We start from the raw sequence: 19,308 nt of genomic DNA, 5'->3' as shown, positions 1-19,308 counted from the left end.
TGAATATGGATTCCTTAAATGAGTATGCAATTAATTTGCTAATGCACAAATATCTTGTACAGTGTAATAAATGCTATGCATATTTAAAGGTAACAGCTGATAACACTGGTGATCTGTGTTCTTCGTGTCAAAAGTTGGATGACTTGTTTACCAGTGTTAGTAGTAAATCTAGACTTACTGATGACAATTGCACTTGTGCAATTGGCACGGCTTGTAGAACTGTTACATATATTAATGACTGGACTGGTGAGATAAGCAATGTTAGACAAAGAGCAAATAGAACACATTTAGGAAAGGATGTGTGTACTGTCTGTAAAGATCACTCAACCCCTATGAAACAAGATGATGCCGCTGACAACTCTGGATTTCTATATACAAGTTTTCAACAATCTGAGGATCCAGTTTATTTATAAGGAAACACAAAAGAAAGAAAGGAAGGAAGAAATTCACAACAAATAACAAGGAAGAAAAAGAAATTAATTAATGACCGTAAATGAAAGAGAATACATAGTAAAAAGGACACTGCTTTGTTATGTAACACACAGGTTACAGGAAATTATGATATTTTTCTATCAGAAAACCTTCAGTCTATAGAAAAAGCCATCACCTTTCCAATGGAGAAGGTAGAAAAAGAGGCAAGGGGCAGGTGAAAAGGAATAAATCAAAATTGAACGTGGAAGGACTGAAGAACATTACTGTAAGAAAAAATAGGAGAAAGACAGATGTTGACTACATGACTCAAGCTGTGGGTTTACAACACTAGCTGGATGAGAATTTAATACACAATGAAAACAGTAGGATTAATAAGACTAATAGTGATGAAGATCTATCCTTCGTAACATTTGATAGAGCAGCTATAACTGTATTAGAAGCTGAAGATTCTTCAGAGCTGGCCAGCAAAGATATTCTTGTAATTGGAGATTCACTTATTAGAGGAACTGATATGTATATTTGCAGAGATGAAAATGAACATAGAATAGTGTTATGCTTGCTAGGAGCGAAAACAGACGATGTGAGACAAGCCTTGGAACACTTTAATGGAAGGAAGTATGGATCTGTTTTTATTCATGTTGGTACAAATTATGTCACCCGCATGGATTCTCTGACTTTTAGTAGGGAAATGACAGCCCTCTTAGATAGTATTGCTTATACTGATGTTAGGATGTATTTTTCTCAAATCACCTAAAGAAAGAATAGTCAGGTCACTGTGAATGAAAAGATCTTTTGGGTGAATACCTACATGGAAAAAATATCCTGTTTTGAAAAATGGAAATGTGTAGAGCATCCAAGCCTTGTTTTGGGCACACGTGTTCAGACAGGATGGTGTGCATTTGTCTAAATTGGGAAGAGAATTTTTGCAGCAGATATTTTGCAATATTTGACAAACACTAAGCAGGATTTTTGCCATGTTGAAAATTTAACAGCCCACACATAGCAACATTTGATACATCGCTGATGGTTGTTAATGCTAGGAGCATTAATAATTACGTTTTTTTTAATTGGAAAATTTGCTACGTTCCCACAAGACTGATGTTGTTATTCTTTGTGAAACATGGTTAAAGAACAATGACTGGAAACCATTTCTGTCAGGGTATAAATGTTTTTACTGTAACAGACATTCTAATAAAAAAATCAGGTGGAGGTGTTACGAAAGGGATTAAAGATAGCTATGAGACCTGTGATTATTACATGTTCAATGATAACACCAACACTATAGACTCTGTAACTGTGACAATAAAGACAACCCTGGAACATATAACAATTGTTGGAGTGTATAGACCACCAAAGTCAAGTGCAGATGACCTAGAGGAATTCATACATTTCTTACATGAAACACAAGAAGGAAGAATAATATTATCTGAGGACTTAAATTTACCTGAAACAGACTGGAATAATATTGATTCAACAACGTTAGTAAGGAAATTATTCACAGCGTATATTTAGGAACAACAATTGCTTCAGATTGTAAAAAAAATCTACCAGGGGATGGAACATACTAGACATTGTGTTCCCAAAGAAATTACTGTAACTTCAAGTCAAGTTTTACCACCATTGATGTGTGGTGATCATGGGATTATAAAGGTTAATTTGTTGCTAGGTAATTCTGCCAAACTGAAATCTATTCCAATGCAGAGAAGGTTAATTACAGATTATATTATATGGAAACAAAACAGTCACTGTAATACTAACTGGAGTGAGGTGTTCAGTGGAAAAACTGCAGATGGAATGTGGAAAGTTTTGAAAGAAAATGTGTTTGAGTGTAAAAAATAAAATGTTTAACATCAGGATCTAGACATACAACATGGGGGGATATATTTCCATAAGAACAAGGTTAAGGTGAGAGACAAAAATATAAGAAATGGAAAAGAGGTCGAACTACAACTTTGAAAACAGAAATAAACAAGCTGGACAAACAGATTAAGCATAGTGTGAGACAAGGTCAATACAATTTTGAAGAAAATTTATATAAAGATATTGAGCATAATAGGAAACATTTTTATAGATACATAAGATATGGAAGGAGTAAAGACACACAAATTGATAAACTGTGTGCAGATTCTAAAGTTTATTCTCAGACACAACAGATTATAGATATATTTACAAAATCTTATGCAAAACAGTTTGGCTTCACAAAAGTGGTGGTAAGTTGTCCTAGTGACATGCAGGTAACCACAGATACTGGAATCAAATTAGATTATATTGAAAAAGAACTGCTCAAACTGGATCCAAACAAAGCACAGGGAGGAGACGGAATTAGTAACAATGACCTGAGAACACATTAGCAAGAACTTACAGTACCATTATATTTGTTATTCACTAGGTCATATAAATATGGGGAGATTCCTCAAGATTGGAGAGATGCACTTATTAAATCTGTTTTTAAGGGAAATGGGAGTAGGACAAACCCAGAGTCATACAGACACTTAAGTCTACTTTCATGTTGTGGAAAAATAATGGAGATGGTAGTATTGGATAAGTTATTGTCATACATGGATGGGTTGGGACTTGAAACCATATATTAGCATGCATATGTTGAAAACAGATATATTACCACCTGTAACATGATGTTCTATAACAAAATAATAACAGCTATGAATGAAAAATTGTGCAGTGATGTAATTTATGTAGATTTAACTTCAGCATTTGACAGGGTCATACACATAACAAGGGATCAATAAATTACTACAACTAGGTATTGATGTATTATTGATAAGATGGATAGCTACTTGGCCTACAAAGAGGACATGGCAAGTATCACACAACAACTGGACAGGCAAAATCCTTGGTTACAGTCAGGGTGTCCCACAGGGCTCTGTCCTAGGCCTTACTTGTTTAGATTGTATCTATCTTTTTCATCTGAGGTGTTCTACAGTCTATATGCAGATGGCCTGAAGTTGGGTAAACTGATTACATGTCTTACAGATAAGGCATGTCTGCAAAACAACTTGACTAAATTGACCATTTGGGCATAGGAGAATAATATGCTGATAAATACATCAAAAACTAAGCATATGAGATTTGGTAGACATAAATTGAAAGGTGAATATTTAATATAGCACACAGTGATTAAAACTGTAGACTCATTTAAGGACCTGGGTATATGGGTAGATTCAACTATGAGTTTTTCTAATCATATCGACCAATTGGTTAATGATATTTATAGAACTATAGGTTGTATAAAAAGATGTATAAAGTCTAGGAAATCACAAATAATGAAGTTGTTTGTTAGTTACATTAGACCCAAACTTGAGTATAGAATAACAATATGGAAAACCTATAAGAAAACAAGCATGAGTCAACTGGAAAGAGTACAATGGAAAAATACTAAGGGTATCCATGGACGTGAAAATTTAAGTTATTATGAAAGACTAAAACATCTGAACTTGTACAGTGTCTCTTACAGATATCTAAGAGGAGATCTTATTCAGGTATATAGGGCATTTAGGGACAACTACCTCTGGGAATGTTTGGGGTTATCTAAAAGTACTAGAGAATCATCAGACAACCTATGTAGAAGATTCTATAGGAATGAGAAGTGTACTAACTGCTTCTCTGACAGAGTAGTTGATGCATGGAACAGACTACCAAATTACATTAAAGCAAGTACTAGTTTAGATGTTTTTAAGAACAGCCTGGATACTTATTATGGGAACAGGTGTTTTGGTATATTGGCAAGCTAGAAGGGCATTAATGCCCATGCTTGAAATATTTGTATGTATGTATGTATGTATATATATATATATATATATATATATATATATATATATATATAAATGTGAGTGTTAAGCCTGGATTGAATGATGCTATATCCATTGTTAGTGTTTTAAAATTACTCTCGGCCAAGTTATAGCTTTAAATACTTTAATATGTTATTTACTGCGGCTTGCATTTATTTGTGACATCATTTCTGGGTTTGCTTAAATGAAGTCATATTTTTATTGGATTTGCTATGCCATGTGAAGTTTTTAATTTTGCATATAAATGGCTTTTTAATGATTCATTACTAGTTCTGATGAAGGCCATTACACTAAGGATGAAAGTGCTAAGCTAGTACAAATGAAACATTTAATTTGTGAGATAATTCAACTGCAGTGGTCTTTTCCTATGGCTTTTGGGCTAATGCAACTTACTTTTACTGTGGTTATTCATTTTGTTTAGTGAGCTTTTGTCCCCATATGTTTCTTTGGTATACACATATACACACATTCATGCAGGCAGTTTAGATTATTAAATCAATAACCAGAAAATAGTAACAGAAAAAAGAACAAAGTGAAATTAATTGATTATTGTGCAGCCATTTCTCATTGGTAACAGCTGGGAACACCTCCCTGCAACCCCCATTTTTCACATTTCTTTCAGTGTCTAGCTTTCTTGCTTACCAGGGTATTAGTGTTCTGGTTTAGATAAGTGTATCCAACCTCATACTTTCCAGTTCTTTCTTGTTAGATGCATAGCTCAGGTCTTGCTCCTAGAATGCGTCATAGGAATGTTTCCATATTCAGTAAAGAGAAATACAAGCTTTCTAAGTGTGGTTACATTCCAATTACAAGCAAGTACTGCCTGACTCTCATCTAAAGTGGATGTCTCTCTGCTCAATCTCCTGGGCTGCACAATCAAAGGAGACCACTGTACGTGTCTCATGATAGCTGTAACCTAAGAGATGCTGTGAGATCTCTTCAGGCCATAAAACATTACAGGACTGTGCAGTTTAAAAACATTGTGCATATTTTGAAATCTATGCACATTTTGAAATCTAATACCAGCACTGCACAGCTCCATGAGGGATAGGGAATACTACACTGAGGTTATTCAAAATTCCAGTACTGGCACTGCACAGCTGTAAGAGGGCTGTATTACGCTGCATTGCTGTTATGCAGAATTTCAGTATTGGCACTGCATAGCTGTAAGAGGGATGTACTATGCTACACTGCTGTTATGCAGAATTTCATTACTGGCACTGCATAGCTGTAAGAGGGATGTACTGTGCTACACTGCTGTTATGCAGACTTTCAGTACTGATGCCTAGCTGTAAGAGGGATGTACTGTGCTACACTGCTGTTATGCAGAATTTCAGTACTGGCACTGCATAGCTGTAAGAGGGATGTACTGTGCTACACTGCTGTTATGCAGAATTTCAGTGCTGGCACTGCATAGCTGTAAGAGGGTTGTACTGTGCTACAATGCTGTTATGCAGAATTTCAGTACTGCTACTGCATAGTCTTATACATGTAATGTTTAGTGAAGCTTTTTTAAATCTCTAGAAGTCATTCAACCAGAAATTTAAGATGCCATGTCACATCCCAAAAACACAAAGGAAAGTCTTATTAGTTTTGACCACTCTCCCTTAACTTAATACCCTTCCAGGTCAGTCAGCAGAAATAAGATTAGCAACATTAGTGTTTTCACTGACCCTGAAGTACTGGCAGGTAAAATAGTGACGAAATCATTAAAATGCAAACAGTGCATCATGAACAAACAAAAGAGCTTGACAGTGCCTACACTCTCATGCTACCGCCAAGCTCTGGAACTCTCTGCCAACAGACAGTACTAACACTGAGAGCTTTATCAACTTCAAAACACCCTAAAAAACATTTTCTATGTCATCAGACCTGCCCCTGCTCTTTCCCTAACAGGTGAACTCCATATACTCTCCAAGGGCTTTACCTTCAATCCCTAAAACAGGAATTTCATCTACTAACCACTAGCATCTTGGACTAACAGACTTTCCATATTTCTACACTCTTAACTTTGCCATCCTTCTAAGCATCTACTTGTCATCTAATGTTCTGATCCTCATTCTTTACCTTACTCCTACCTGATCTATATATAAAAAAAAGAGTTTGCAATCTACCACTTTAATTTAGTACATGTTTTACTGCTGCATTTACCTCTCTGTACTTATTTAGTATTCAATTATTATTAATGTGTGCTATAATACCTGTTTTTATCTTGTTCATGTAAATTATCTTAACTTTCATTATATCATTTGGAGCTTTTCTCCCTGGGCCTCCACTGAAAATGGGGTTCTGACCCAGTCGGAAGTTCCCAGTTAACATATGTTAAGTAAATAAAATAAAATAAATGAAACTCAAACTAATTAATATGAGTTATGTTATTTTATGCACAGAGCATCCAATACTAATAGTAATTATTTCAGAGTGGGAAAGTGCATGCCGCGGAGTCTGAATCGTTTTGCATGATTATCTCTCTCTTAACTTTGATTGTCCTGGGATCACAGCTATTTCATCAGGATTTCCCACTCCCCCTTAATCAACAGAAATGTGCAACATACCTGAATCTTTCATTCCCTAGTTTAAGGATTTGTCCATCTGGAAGAGTATATGATACTTCATTAGTACTGCATTCTGTGTCTGGGTCTTGCGATACATAACACAACTTTTCCTTGATGTCCCGGACAATTTCCAGTTCTGTAGCAGTTCTGAAGCAGTATCCTCTGTCCTGTAAAAGCTGTAAATAAAACATTAAAAATGTTACTCAAATTTCATGTGAGTTATATATATGTATATATATATATATATATATATATATATATATATATATATATATATATATATATATATATATATATATATATGCTAAAAGACAACTTTAGAATCAAAGCTACCACCATAGCTGATGCCACATTTGCACAGTATTCAACTGTGTGCAGTAAGTAACTGCAGACCTGTGAGAATGAGCTACTTGGAAGTGGGACAGAAGTTTTGATAGCAGATGCCATCTGCACTCATGCATACCATCTTGGTGTCAGTATCTTCCTGTAGAGTTTCAGTACAGCTCACTGAAACATACAGCCACACAGACAGACACATGTATATAAACACCTGCACATACTGATAGCAAAGACTCATGGGTTTAATGGGTATAAACTAGAGTGAACATGGATAAGCACCAGAATATCACTGCTGACACTACTGGGATAGGTCAGGCTTGCTCCAAGTGGATAACCATAAGGTGCTGTAGTCTCTCAAAAGTCCTTCTCACTCCATTATCTGGCACACTGTCAAAGAAGTCTGAAATTTACTGCTGCCAGTTTAGCTAAAGTAAACATTAATTGCCATACCAACTCCACCCTTTCCCTTCTGTGGCCAGACTCTGCAATAATATTCCTCTTTATAGTCAACATTCCCCTCCCTGTTCAAGATACCCAGCATAACTTATATTTTCATTAAATGATCTTATACACAGTGTGGCTTATTCCCCAGCCTCCTTCCTGTTTTAATCTCTTTAATCCCACTTTGCCCAATTCTCTCATCTTTGTCACCTTTCCTTTATTTTCATTCTTCCTCTTCAGTACTTGAACGTCATTCTTCTTATTTGTTTCTTTGCCTCTCTTCCTTCAATCCTTTCTTTTAATAATATAAGGTACATTCTAGCTTGCCTTCTTCCTCTTGCTTCATTAGTCACCTTCTGCCCCTCCACGTCATTAATCCTAGTTTATTCCCCTCTGTTTTCTTTTTATCTTATCATTTATTCAGTATCCCTTAATTGTCACTGTTTCCCTCTCCTTGCACTCTGTCTACTATTTCTCCTTTGTATTCATTCTTGTAATAAGTAGTTCATCTTCTCTTTTTCTCATTTTTTTCTTGTATATTTTTATTTTTGCTATTTCTCTTCGCATTATCACAAGTCAGTGTTTTACCCCTCAGTATTTTATGCAATCTGTATGTATATAATGCCAATAAGTTGTGAACAAGAAGAAAGTAGCGGAAAAGGAGGTCATTTGGCAAATTAAATTAAATGCCTCAGACTCCCCAGGTATAAATGAATATCTTTCCATAAAACCTATATTAGAAGCCCATATAAATTAAAATAATAACACATAGATATAGGTTTAATAGTAAAAGTTGTTCAACGTATGCATAATAATCCTGTTTTTAATATACAGTTATGTTATGTTATATAAAAAGTAGCATAATTTTTTAGAAAGTACTAACTTATATAGGGATATGAAGTGTATAATTGGAAAAAATGTTTTTATTACATTTAAGATATGCACTAGCACTTTAAGGGCATAATGGAAACTACATGTGACTTGAACAAAAGTATATGTATTTAAAGTTTATTGTAGTAGTATTGTTCTGTCTGTATGTATGTATGCGTGCGTGTGTGTTATATATATATATATATATATATATATATATATATATATATATATATATATATATATATATATATATATATATATATATATATATATATATGGGTTACCCTTAGTACGTCGAAAGCCCACTACATTGAATTCCACTTCTTCGACATGGCAGAACATCGACAACTGAAGAGCCGACATTTCCCGCACGGTAAGTTACCATTTGGCCATCCACCCGAACTTTGCCCCTTACCCCCACGGTAGTGCATTCTCGGAGTTGAAATATTAAGGTAGGGGGGTGTTGGGGGATGAAGCCCCCCACGTAGGAGGTGTATGGAGGGCATAGCCCCCCACATTTTTGTAGTCAGGTTAATGGCAGTTTTTCAGTTATGGATGGCCAAACGGTAACTTACCATGCGGGAAACTTCGGCTCTTCATTTGTCGATGTTCTGCCATGTCTGAGAAGTGGAATTCGATGTAGTGGGCTGTCGACGTTCTAAAGATAACCCATATATATATATATATATATATATATATATATATATATATATATATATATATATATATATATATATATATATATATATACACATACACATACTCCGTGTCCCAAAGTTGTACTTTGTATATATTCATAATATCTGCATTTTCAGTCTCACTACTTTGAGGATCACAAATGCATCTGAATGGGAACCTTACAGATATCTTGCATATCACTTAATGTCATTTTTGTGACCCATACATTACCCTCAAAATGCATTTTTTTTTTAATTTGTAAGTATACAGGGTCTATTTGCGACCCATATGCCTAGAGGTTACCATGACATGCACTGCTACAACCAGCATGTTTGGTAGTGTAATGTGCTATATCAGTGATTCACAAACAGCGGCACTAGATAGCTTCATTAGCATAATCAACATGCTAATTGGCCACTGTTAGCATGATATAAAGTGCCAGTGCATTACCGTATAACTGTGGAAGGGAAGAAATTTATCCAAGTTTCTGTAAACTTTTAGCTTTGCAAAGTAAAGTACCACAGCAAAAAGAAAAAAAAAAGAAAATAAACATTGTGGTAGTCACACTGAGGCAGATGCCATGGCATGCATGTAACTGGGAAATCAGGACATTGGCATGGCAGTACACCATCTACCTGGGGTTGACTGTGTACAATGGAAAACTTGTAAAGGACATGCTTCAATGTATTGGAGGTTAAAAAGTCACATATTGAGGCATGGCTACAGTACGGGCAGTTGTGCTTTGTACTAACTGGTAAATAAATGCATAAAGAAAGGAATTCTGTGGCCATGGTCACAGCACAGAGATGGTGGTCTGTGAATAGTATTTACTGTAGCTGATATACAGGTATATAAGGGAGAGGCTGTAGCCAGAGGTATTAGCATTATACAGCATACTATACACACCCAATGACTGACATGTTTTGCCCACAGGTATACTTGCACTTGCATAACCCTCCAAGGGAGCAATGCCTGGAAAATTTTACAACTCAGATATCAGGACCAGATTTGCCAAGTAATGGTGCAAGACATGAGTGCTTTGGGCAGCCTTAATAGGTCTCTCTAATAGCTTTGATGAAAGTTTACTGATACAATATTCCATGCAAAGGAAAAAGGCATTAAGCATTTCAATAGACAGATTCACCACAAAGGATGGACTATCAGCAATGCTCTAATTCCCTTATCCCTATACACTGATACTGCTATTTAACACTCCCTTCACTACTCCTAGACTTGCTACTCCAGAGTCGTATGGTCTGATCCTAACACAATTACATGTTATCTGCTGCTTAAACAGTATGCACAGGTTATCATTCCTATTGCAAATTATGTAAGTAGCATCACTGGCATTAGCACACTGTAATTGCTCTTCATATTTTAACACACTGCGGCTGTTTTATCCTTTGCTTTTACTATATTTTATTTTCATTGTTTTCACTGTCTTCTTCGCCAATTTAGAGTGTATTTTCATTGTTTTCACTGTAACTTGCTGTATTCTTTTGGATCTCATAATTTATTCTTTGTCCTTTATATTCCTTCTTGAACTGCTTTTCACTAAAATGCATTTTCTTTTCATTGTATTTCTATGCCTATATGCCATTCTTACAGCAAACATCCCGTATATAAATGTAATAACTTTGCATTTGATTTCTCTGTAATACATTATCTTTAGACTACTGGCTTGCAAGCAGTCATTGGACCACAGCACTTACTAGTTAACAAATGTATAAATAACAATAAATTAAAAACAATAAATATTAGCAAGGTATCTGTGGCTGATGATGATAGATACCTGTAAGTGGCAGCATCTGCTGACACAGTGGCACTGTCTGTAACAATACAGGCAGAAGGCTTGCCCACATATGCCAAAGCAGAGGCCCCTGCAGAGGAACAGATATGCTGGACAACTACTTGGAAGCCTTTTATAGGCTCCTCTTCTGTAGCAGTCCATACAACATTTGAAATGAGTGCTACTTCTGATGACTCTTATCCATCACAGGGGATTTACATGGGGGGTGGTTAGGTGCTATCAGGATTCCATAACCATACCAGATACATTTATTACATTGGTATTGCCATCAGATGTGCAGAAGTTCGGGGATCCAGGTACATCTTAGTTCTTATATTACTATTGCTATTTGGTGATATTCACACCATGCCAGGATATGGACAATTTATATCTGCAAACATGAACTTCTGCAGCAGCAATGACACATGGGCTCAACTGGAAGCATGGCTGCAACAACAAAACCCCTCTATCTTATCAATCACAGAATTTTGTTTAAAAAACATCTCTTACTACCCTCCCAGACTTATCATACAAAATTACATAATATTTTATAATAATTGCATTAGTACCTGACCAGAAGAAGAGGTACTTACATTAGTAAAATTAAACAGCAACTTGAATACTACCTTAAACACACAGCTTCTGCCAGTATAGAGTACAGACTCTAGCTGATCCCTCATCCAAGTGACCATAGCATAAAAGATAGCTGGGTGCACAAGACCCAGGATAAAAATTGCCCAATCCTGGTAGGCGCACTGGTGCAAGGACTGGAAAAAAAATGACAGTGTAGAATCCTCAAAATACATAAACATTCCTACAATGGGGCCAGGCTAGGCCAGGCTCAGGGGGAGAATGGCCCCCTGTTGTAGAAGGAAGTAGCAGTCCACAAAAACGACAAAAATTGATTGGCCAAAGAAGAACCATAAAGACGATAGAGTGGACTATTGAGGATAAGAAAGAAATTATGTATTGTTACTATTACTGTCACAAGCTTCAAATAAAAATTTGTGTTCATTAATACAATAGACTTTTGAAAAACAGTACATGGGTTAAGAAACGTTGATCTCTTTGGAAAAAGAAGCATCTGAGGAAGTTATAAACAACAAAACCTAGAGATATTTGAAAAATATAAAAAAGAAATATGGACATGGGAAACAAAGAGAGATTTGATATGGTGCAACATTTATGCAAAGGAGAAAGTCAAGTTAATATAGAGAAGGCAGTCTCAAAGATATTCGAAGAGAAATACAGGCAAAGGTATCCAGATATGGAAAATTTCACAATAATTAATAATGATTAATAGCACAAAGATGTCATGTAGAAAAGACAATTAGTAAAGCAGAAGTTAAAGAAATAGAAGTTGAAGTTATGGAGTGCCTGCGAAGTGAAGGATTTAATGTAGAAGTTCTAAAACAGACTACATCACAGCATGGTGGACAGAGTTCCCAGAATAAGGAAATGCAAAAAGATCAGGAGACGTGAAGAAGAAATATGGACATGGGAAAGGAAAAGTGATTTAATATGGTGTGATATTTATGCAAAGGAGAAAGCAAAACTAGCCAATACAAAAGAGCAGCACCAAAGATATTTGAAGAGAAAAACAGGCAAAGAAATCCAGATATGAAAAACTTTACAATTCAAAAATTAAGAAGACTAAGAAGAAAAGTAAAAAAGAGATTAGTAATAGAGAAGCCAGAGAAATAGAAATTGAGGTAATGGAATAGCTGCAAAGGGAAGGATTCAGTGTAGAAAATCAAATTCAGAAAGCACCACAACAGGACAGAGCAATGGATATCCAAATTAAGGAGAAACCAGTGGAACACGAAGCAAATGGTCAGGTGCCATATCAAGATATTTTGGAGCCTTCCACAGGAAACCAGTATAAATGTTCACTTGAATCTAGACAGCAAGGAAAGGAACAGGAAACTGTGGAAACTCTGATGCAGTCAATGTTGAGGAATGATAGGCCAGTGAGTTCCCATATGACAGAACAACAGATGACACACAATGAAATTGAAGAGAATGTGCCACATGAAGATGCTATAGAACTTTCTATAGAATGCCCGCAGGAAACAGAAAACAAGGGATGTGCCCTCAGTATGGAAGAAAAGGAGTTAAGAGAAGAGTTGCTTGATTTAATAGACAAAGACAGAGATATCAAGATAAATGAGAGAAATAGACTGCAGAAGGTTGATGTTGTTGTTGTCTTTTAGCTTTTCCCAGTTAGGGGTCGCCACAGCGGAACTCCGGTCTGCTAATGATTGGCAGTAGATTTTCACGAACGCCGAGGTGCTAGCTCGACGTTCAACCTTCAACGAAGGCATGCCCATTTATGCATATCTTTTGAACGCCCACCCAACCGCGGGGAGGACACGCAGACTCCACACAGAAGGACAACCCCAAAAGTCAGACGCTTGATAAAACAAACATAGTAATTGGGACTGTCCATGGAGACCAATGCGATATAACAGAAGAAAATATAATATATTACTGTGCTGCTAAATTAATAACTGATCAAGTCCTACCACAGGAACACAGGGTATCGAGGGAAAGGATGGGGCGAAAGCGAATACGATCATGGAAATATTGAATAGAGAAAACTATAAAGCAGCTAAGAGAAGAAGTGTTATTGTTAGATTATAAAAGACGGAATAGAGCAATAAAAATACTAAGAAAGATAGATGTGATAAAAGCAATGCACAGTATTAGAACAGACCAAGATCTATTATGCACTAATGGAGATAAACTAAAAATTTCAAAACAGGCAGAAAGACTTAGGGCATTTCATTTCACAATCACAAGCACAGAATATATCCGTACATGTTTATATTTTCCACTTATGTTCTCCAAAACAATTATAAGCCTATAACAAGAAGTCAGCTATTTATCATACGAACAATTCCACAGCACATCTTACCTAGAGGTCATGGATTAAATGAATATATACCCCTGCATCCTAAGTTAAAATCTAGGCAGCTTTTTAGGTAAGCTGTGCTGTGGAATTGTTTGTATGATAAATTATGACTTCTTGTTACAGGCTTGTATGTGTTTTGGAGAACATAAGTGAAAAGTGTAAATATGTGCAGATATATTCTGTGCTTGTGATTGCAAACTGAAATTTTATGGAAATTTGAATTACAGTTTAGATACTTTATAAATAGGCTTTTAGAAGTGTATGTTTATTTACAGAAACCATTGGTTGATTGATTAAAAACATTAATTGATTGCATTAATTAACATTTAGTTAATTTAAAGACAAACTTAAAATACAGTACAAAAAAATTGTTTGTTGCAATGTTAATAGTTGTTTGATACTTTTCTTAAAATAATCTTTATTCATAAAAACGCTAAAATCACATAAATGTGTTGGGAATGTGCTTGTCTAGCTAAAAGAAAAATGTGTTAAAAAAAAAAAAAAAAAAATCATCTATCCCCAATGGAACTGTGTGGATAATCTTGTCTTAAAATGTAAAATTTAAACTCTGACGGGTCCTGTACAGACTACACTCAGTTCTAGAGAATTGATGTGGCAATTAAGAATTAAGACTGAATGCGACAAGGCACCCAGGCAGATATGACAATTTAAGCAAAGCTAAAATAAAGCTAAAATGCACTTTAAATTTGAGACAGTTCACACCATGGGTTTTTCTTCAGTTTTTTTCAATTTTTCCATTTTTTTTTTCCCCTCTTTTGTGTTTTTATAGGTGGACATTCATTTATTCACACATTACATATCACACCATTTCACTTCATTAGTAGCAGGTCTAGCTTGGTTCTGTATAGGACCCATCACAATTTTTACATTTTTTTTTACAAGATTATCCATTTCCATTCATTCCAGATGATTTTCCATTTTCTTTTTTTTTCCATTTTTCTTTTTCCTTTTAAGCACATTCTTTACACATTTTTATTTTTTACAGATTTTTTTTATTTTAGTATATTTAATTTAAGGATTAAGATAAAACAAAACAAACTATTAACGTTTTAACACACATAATGAATCTAATTTTTTCTTTTTTTCGCACTCTACTTTAAGTTTGTTTTTAAATTAAACTAAATGTTAATTAATGTTTTAATTTAATGCAAAATCAATTAATCAAATAATCAAAGCCAAAAGCGCCGTTTTGAAGGTCTGTAAATAAAAAACTTGGATTCCATTTGGTCTGGTCTGTATATTCGTGACTTTTTTGTGTAGCTGGATTATACATCAGCAACTATCTTTACTTTATTATTTTTTATTTGGTTTTTTTCATTTTTTCCGGTTAAAGCATTGCTTCTTTGCTTACTGGTTTTTGGGTCCTTGACATTTTTGCTTTTAGAAGTGTATACATATACATTCAGATTTCTAGTTTAGTCAATGGCATGTACCCTGTAAAATGTTACTTTACACTGAAAGTGCTTGTTCACACCAGAACAATGTATTGGTTGGTTCTAATCATGTGTTTCAAGAGGATATTTAAACCAAGAGCTGTTTTTAAAATGTATTAGACATCTGAAGAAGTGGGGTACCCAGGAAAGCGCTTGTGTCGAATCAAGATTTTTATACTGGATTCTACAGCTGTCTCCAAGTCCTGGTGTTTTGCTTTATCGTTTTATATTTGTCGGAACATTTTCTCTGAGAATTCAATGAAAATGGGACTTTCAGATGGATGTTCCCAGTTAAAGGGAGCTAAATAAATAAAAAATCTAGATGTGCGTGAAAAACCTGCATTTGTCCAAACTGCTTAATACTTAAAATTACAAAAAGTATCAGAGGTGGTGGTGCTGCGGTAGCATTGTCGCCTCACAGCAAGACGTTGTCCCGTTCGATTCTCAGCTAAAGCGTCTTCTGTGTGGAGACATGCGTGAATGGGCGTACCTTTGTTGAAGGTTGTACGTCAGGGCTAGCAACTCGGTACGTAAAAATCTGCTGCCAATCATTAGCGGACCGGAGTTCCGCTCTGGCGACCCCTAACCGGGAAAAGCCGAAAGATACATCAGTTTCTGATAAATAAATAATGTTGCTCTAATGCAATGCCAGTGGAATAAGAATGATTCTGATGTTTACTGTCTCTGCCAACTGTATGATTCTAATATTCACTGACTTTGCCAACCATGGTATACACCATGAGTATATTTTTGTTACAAATGAATGGCATAAACTGTGTAGCTTAATGGTTATGTAAGCCTGCTGGCTGCATATATTAGATTTGAAGTATAGCTCTAAAGAGTTTAAAATTTCCTTCTAAAGTTTTCAAAAAAATATAACAAGATCCTTACCTAGAAACTGCAATTATTTTGTCATTTTAAGTGTACGTACATGTGCACAACTTCATACTATGTATAACTTCACATCTATGCACTCATACCTCTCAACCTTTTAGAACAAGAAGTCTGGACAAAGACATAAATAAAAGTGGGACAATGGCCCCAAAATAGGAACAATTTTAAATATTGCTCTTACAAACCTAGAAAGTTGATAGAATAACAGGTTTTGCATTAGCATGAATCTTCTGAAGGGTATGAAGTCTAAAACTAAAATGGCTGTCATTATTTTCTAACTTAAATCTTCATTGATTGAGCAATAATTTGCCAGAAAACTGAAAATGGGCCAAAAATACGAGGCAAAAATCTAGAAATTCTGTGAAAAATCTGTACAACTGAGAGGTATAGTTCATATTTCCAGGTGGACATGAGGCTGGCTAGCTAGCATATTTCCAGTAAGAGAAAATGTTACCTCCATGAAGAACCATACATGGTTTTTAGTTCTGATATAATGCAAGTTGAATGCATCTATATTATTGATAAATACTGTATTCCAACTCTCAAAAAATTCATATACTCAAACCTGACAATCCAGATATCATGAAATTTTGCAGACTGTCACACCACACAGTCTACTTATGTTAACAGGAATGTTGTAATTCAGGTAGCCATTCAGAAGACTTCCTAGATGAGAATCCCATCCTGCAATCTCAAGTACAGCAGCAGTGTGTGGAATCAGCCCCTTCCCCTCAAGATCAAACTAGCAACCACACTTCTACCCACCAGTTACTGCTGCAAAGCAAGTTAGTTATTCAGCAGACCCCAAATAAAAACTTGTCCTGCAGCATTTAAAAACATAGCAGCAAAGTATGAATCAGACCCCCACACAACCAAATCAGTGTCAGTGCTACAAATAGGTAGCCACATCTCAAATTTCCTAACAGAAAATTATCTCTCGCAACCTGTAAAAGTACAGGTATACATCTGGAGTCAGGCTTCTCCGAACAGCCAGACTAGGATGCACCAGCTACTGATGCAAAGGTAGGTCATTTAAGGCATGTGGCTATATCAGTGATGAAACAAAACAGCTGAGCGGCAGCCTAAAAAATACATGTACTTTTTGACTGTCTGTTCTTCCATGACCACTTATGCACACTATTATTCTACAGCATTACCGTGTTGTTTTCCTGTTGCTTCTAAAACCATACTCCTAGAGCTGCAAATCTTATAGATAAAGTATATTTACTCACAATCTGTATTTATCCTTACAAGTATTAGTAATATGAGCATTGATATTTTTGCACATTTCACTCACTATCAGGCTGCCTGTCATTTATGAGAATTCTCTGCCCACCCACATGTTGATTGCTTTATTACTGTAACATAGGCTGACCCAATTTGCTGTCCTGCCATCCAGACCTCTAGCTACTCCATTTTTTTAAACTGCAGTCTCCATTGCAATGTTTTCATTCCTCTGGCTATAAGTCCTTTACCACTTAGAATTACTGCAAAACCCAACCATACTACAAAACAAAGATAACACTCTAGCAGAAACACCGAAGCTCACAGAGAAAAATCAGAAGCAGTACTCTTATTCATACAAACATACATTTATTTCAGCAAATTCTGACATCAATTCAACTAAATTAAAATATTAAAATAAATCCTAATAGCAAGTATACTACGTATTGTACTTCTGTCTACAAATCATAACACAACTTACAAAATCACCAACAGCTATAGCTACCTAGGCAAGAATTTAAAAATCAAGATCTCCGCGCTTTTTTTAGTAGCCAAGAAATGATGAGTTAATAGTTTAGATTAAATAGCGGCAACAAAATAACTTTATTTTCTCTGTCTCGCTATGTTAAAACTTATTTAACATAATAAAACACTAAAAAAGCCAACGGGAGATCTTGCTTTCCGTTGTTTTTTTTGCTCTTAACAAAACTGGGTTAAATGTATTTTTTAACAAAATTTAATAAGCAACGAAATAAGCTTTGCGTGTTTTTCCTCGCTTTCCGCATTTAACAAACCCATTTAACAACCCATTTAACATAGCAAATGGTAAGTACTAGGCCGAAGTCTAATTTAAAAAGTCATCCATTACTTTCGCAACGGTTAACCATAGTTAACGCCAATTAAGGCGTGGCTGGCGGATCATGGTATATTCTATGGTATAATTTACCTAGGCCCATTTAAACAACCTCTATCAATATAGTAACATATGAATTTCTTCAAGTTGATCCGTTTGGTCCCACTTATCTATACAGATATCTATCACACATACACGTATTACAATCAGACTACTAAATAGCCCCCCCCCTCAAATAAAATATATAAAAATGTGCATGCTGTCTGTCAGTCACAAAAAGGAAGACATTCACTATCTCCTCTCAAGCATCACAGGGAAATAACTCACATGGTAAAACTTTATCTTTTACTCTATCTTACTACTGAATGCTGCCAGAATTAACAATAAATGGCCTGCATTCAAAGATTACATGTTTCTACAGAATCCATCAGTAATATCTGTATCAGAACACTGGCTAAAAGGTAGTTTATGTCTGTCAAAATTCCTGTCAAGTAGTTATTCCAGTTGCCATGACCAGAGATCTGGTACTTATTTATGTTGTCAAGATGCTTCTAGGCAAGAAGTTTCAAAACTTAAATACTGCTGATGTAAGACACTGAAATACAGCCAGTGAATGCAGACCAACCTGGCCACTGGCCCAAACATCATCAAAATCTTTCTACTAGTAATATGTACACCACCTGAACTCAAATAACACCATGGAAGAACATGTAACAAAAATTATTAATTAATGCTCAATAAATCATCTCCTTCTTAAGGATGGCCAAAAGAATGCCCATAGTTATTACCAAACTAACAAGGAACAGAGATAATCCACAGAAATTATGAAAGGCCAACCCTTTAAAAAACACAAAGGAATCAAAAAAAGTCGCTAGAATAGTGGAGAGCATTGCTAAAGTATCCTTAGATGTTAGTTTTTAACAATCAGTAATGGGAGACTTACGTGCAACAAGTAAATATCTAAAGTCTCTACTTTGACACATCCTGGATGAAATTTTTAAGCTCATCTCTAATAGGCCAGATATTCCCACCTCTGACTTTACCTGTACATCACCC

At 35.5% G+C, this 19,308-nt stretch overlaps 1 protein-coding gene across 1 annotated transcript in view; it reads right to left on the bottom strand.

Annotated features, from left to right (window-relative positions):
- Positions 1-19,308, bottom strand: part of LOC122805359 (actin, clone 302-like) — a 305,392-nt gene that overhangs the window by 70,800 nt on the left and 215,284 nt on the right. The window contains exon 6 of the mRNA XM_044075487.1: positions 6,794-6,969. Coding sequence (XP_043931422.1) covers positions 6,794-6,969 — 176 coding nt within the window. The remainder of the gene's footprint in view (positions 1-6,793; positions 6,970-19,308) is intronic.

The sequence above is a fragment of the Protopterus annectens genome, chromosome 1.part0 (genome assembly GCF_019279795.1).
Source record: "Protopterus annectens isolate FY-2018-M chromosome 1.part0, PAN1.0, whole genome shotgun sequence".
Lineage (NCBI taxonomy): Eukaryota > Metazoa > Chordata > Ceratodontiformes > Protopteridae > Protopterus > Protopterus annectens.
This window is presented reverse-complemented; position numbering and strand designations above follow the sequence as displayed.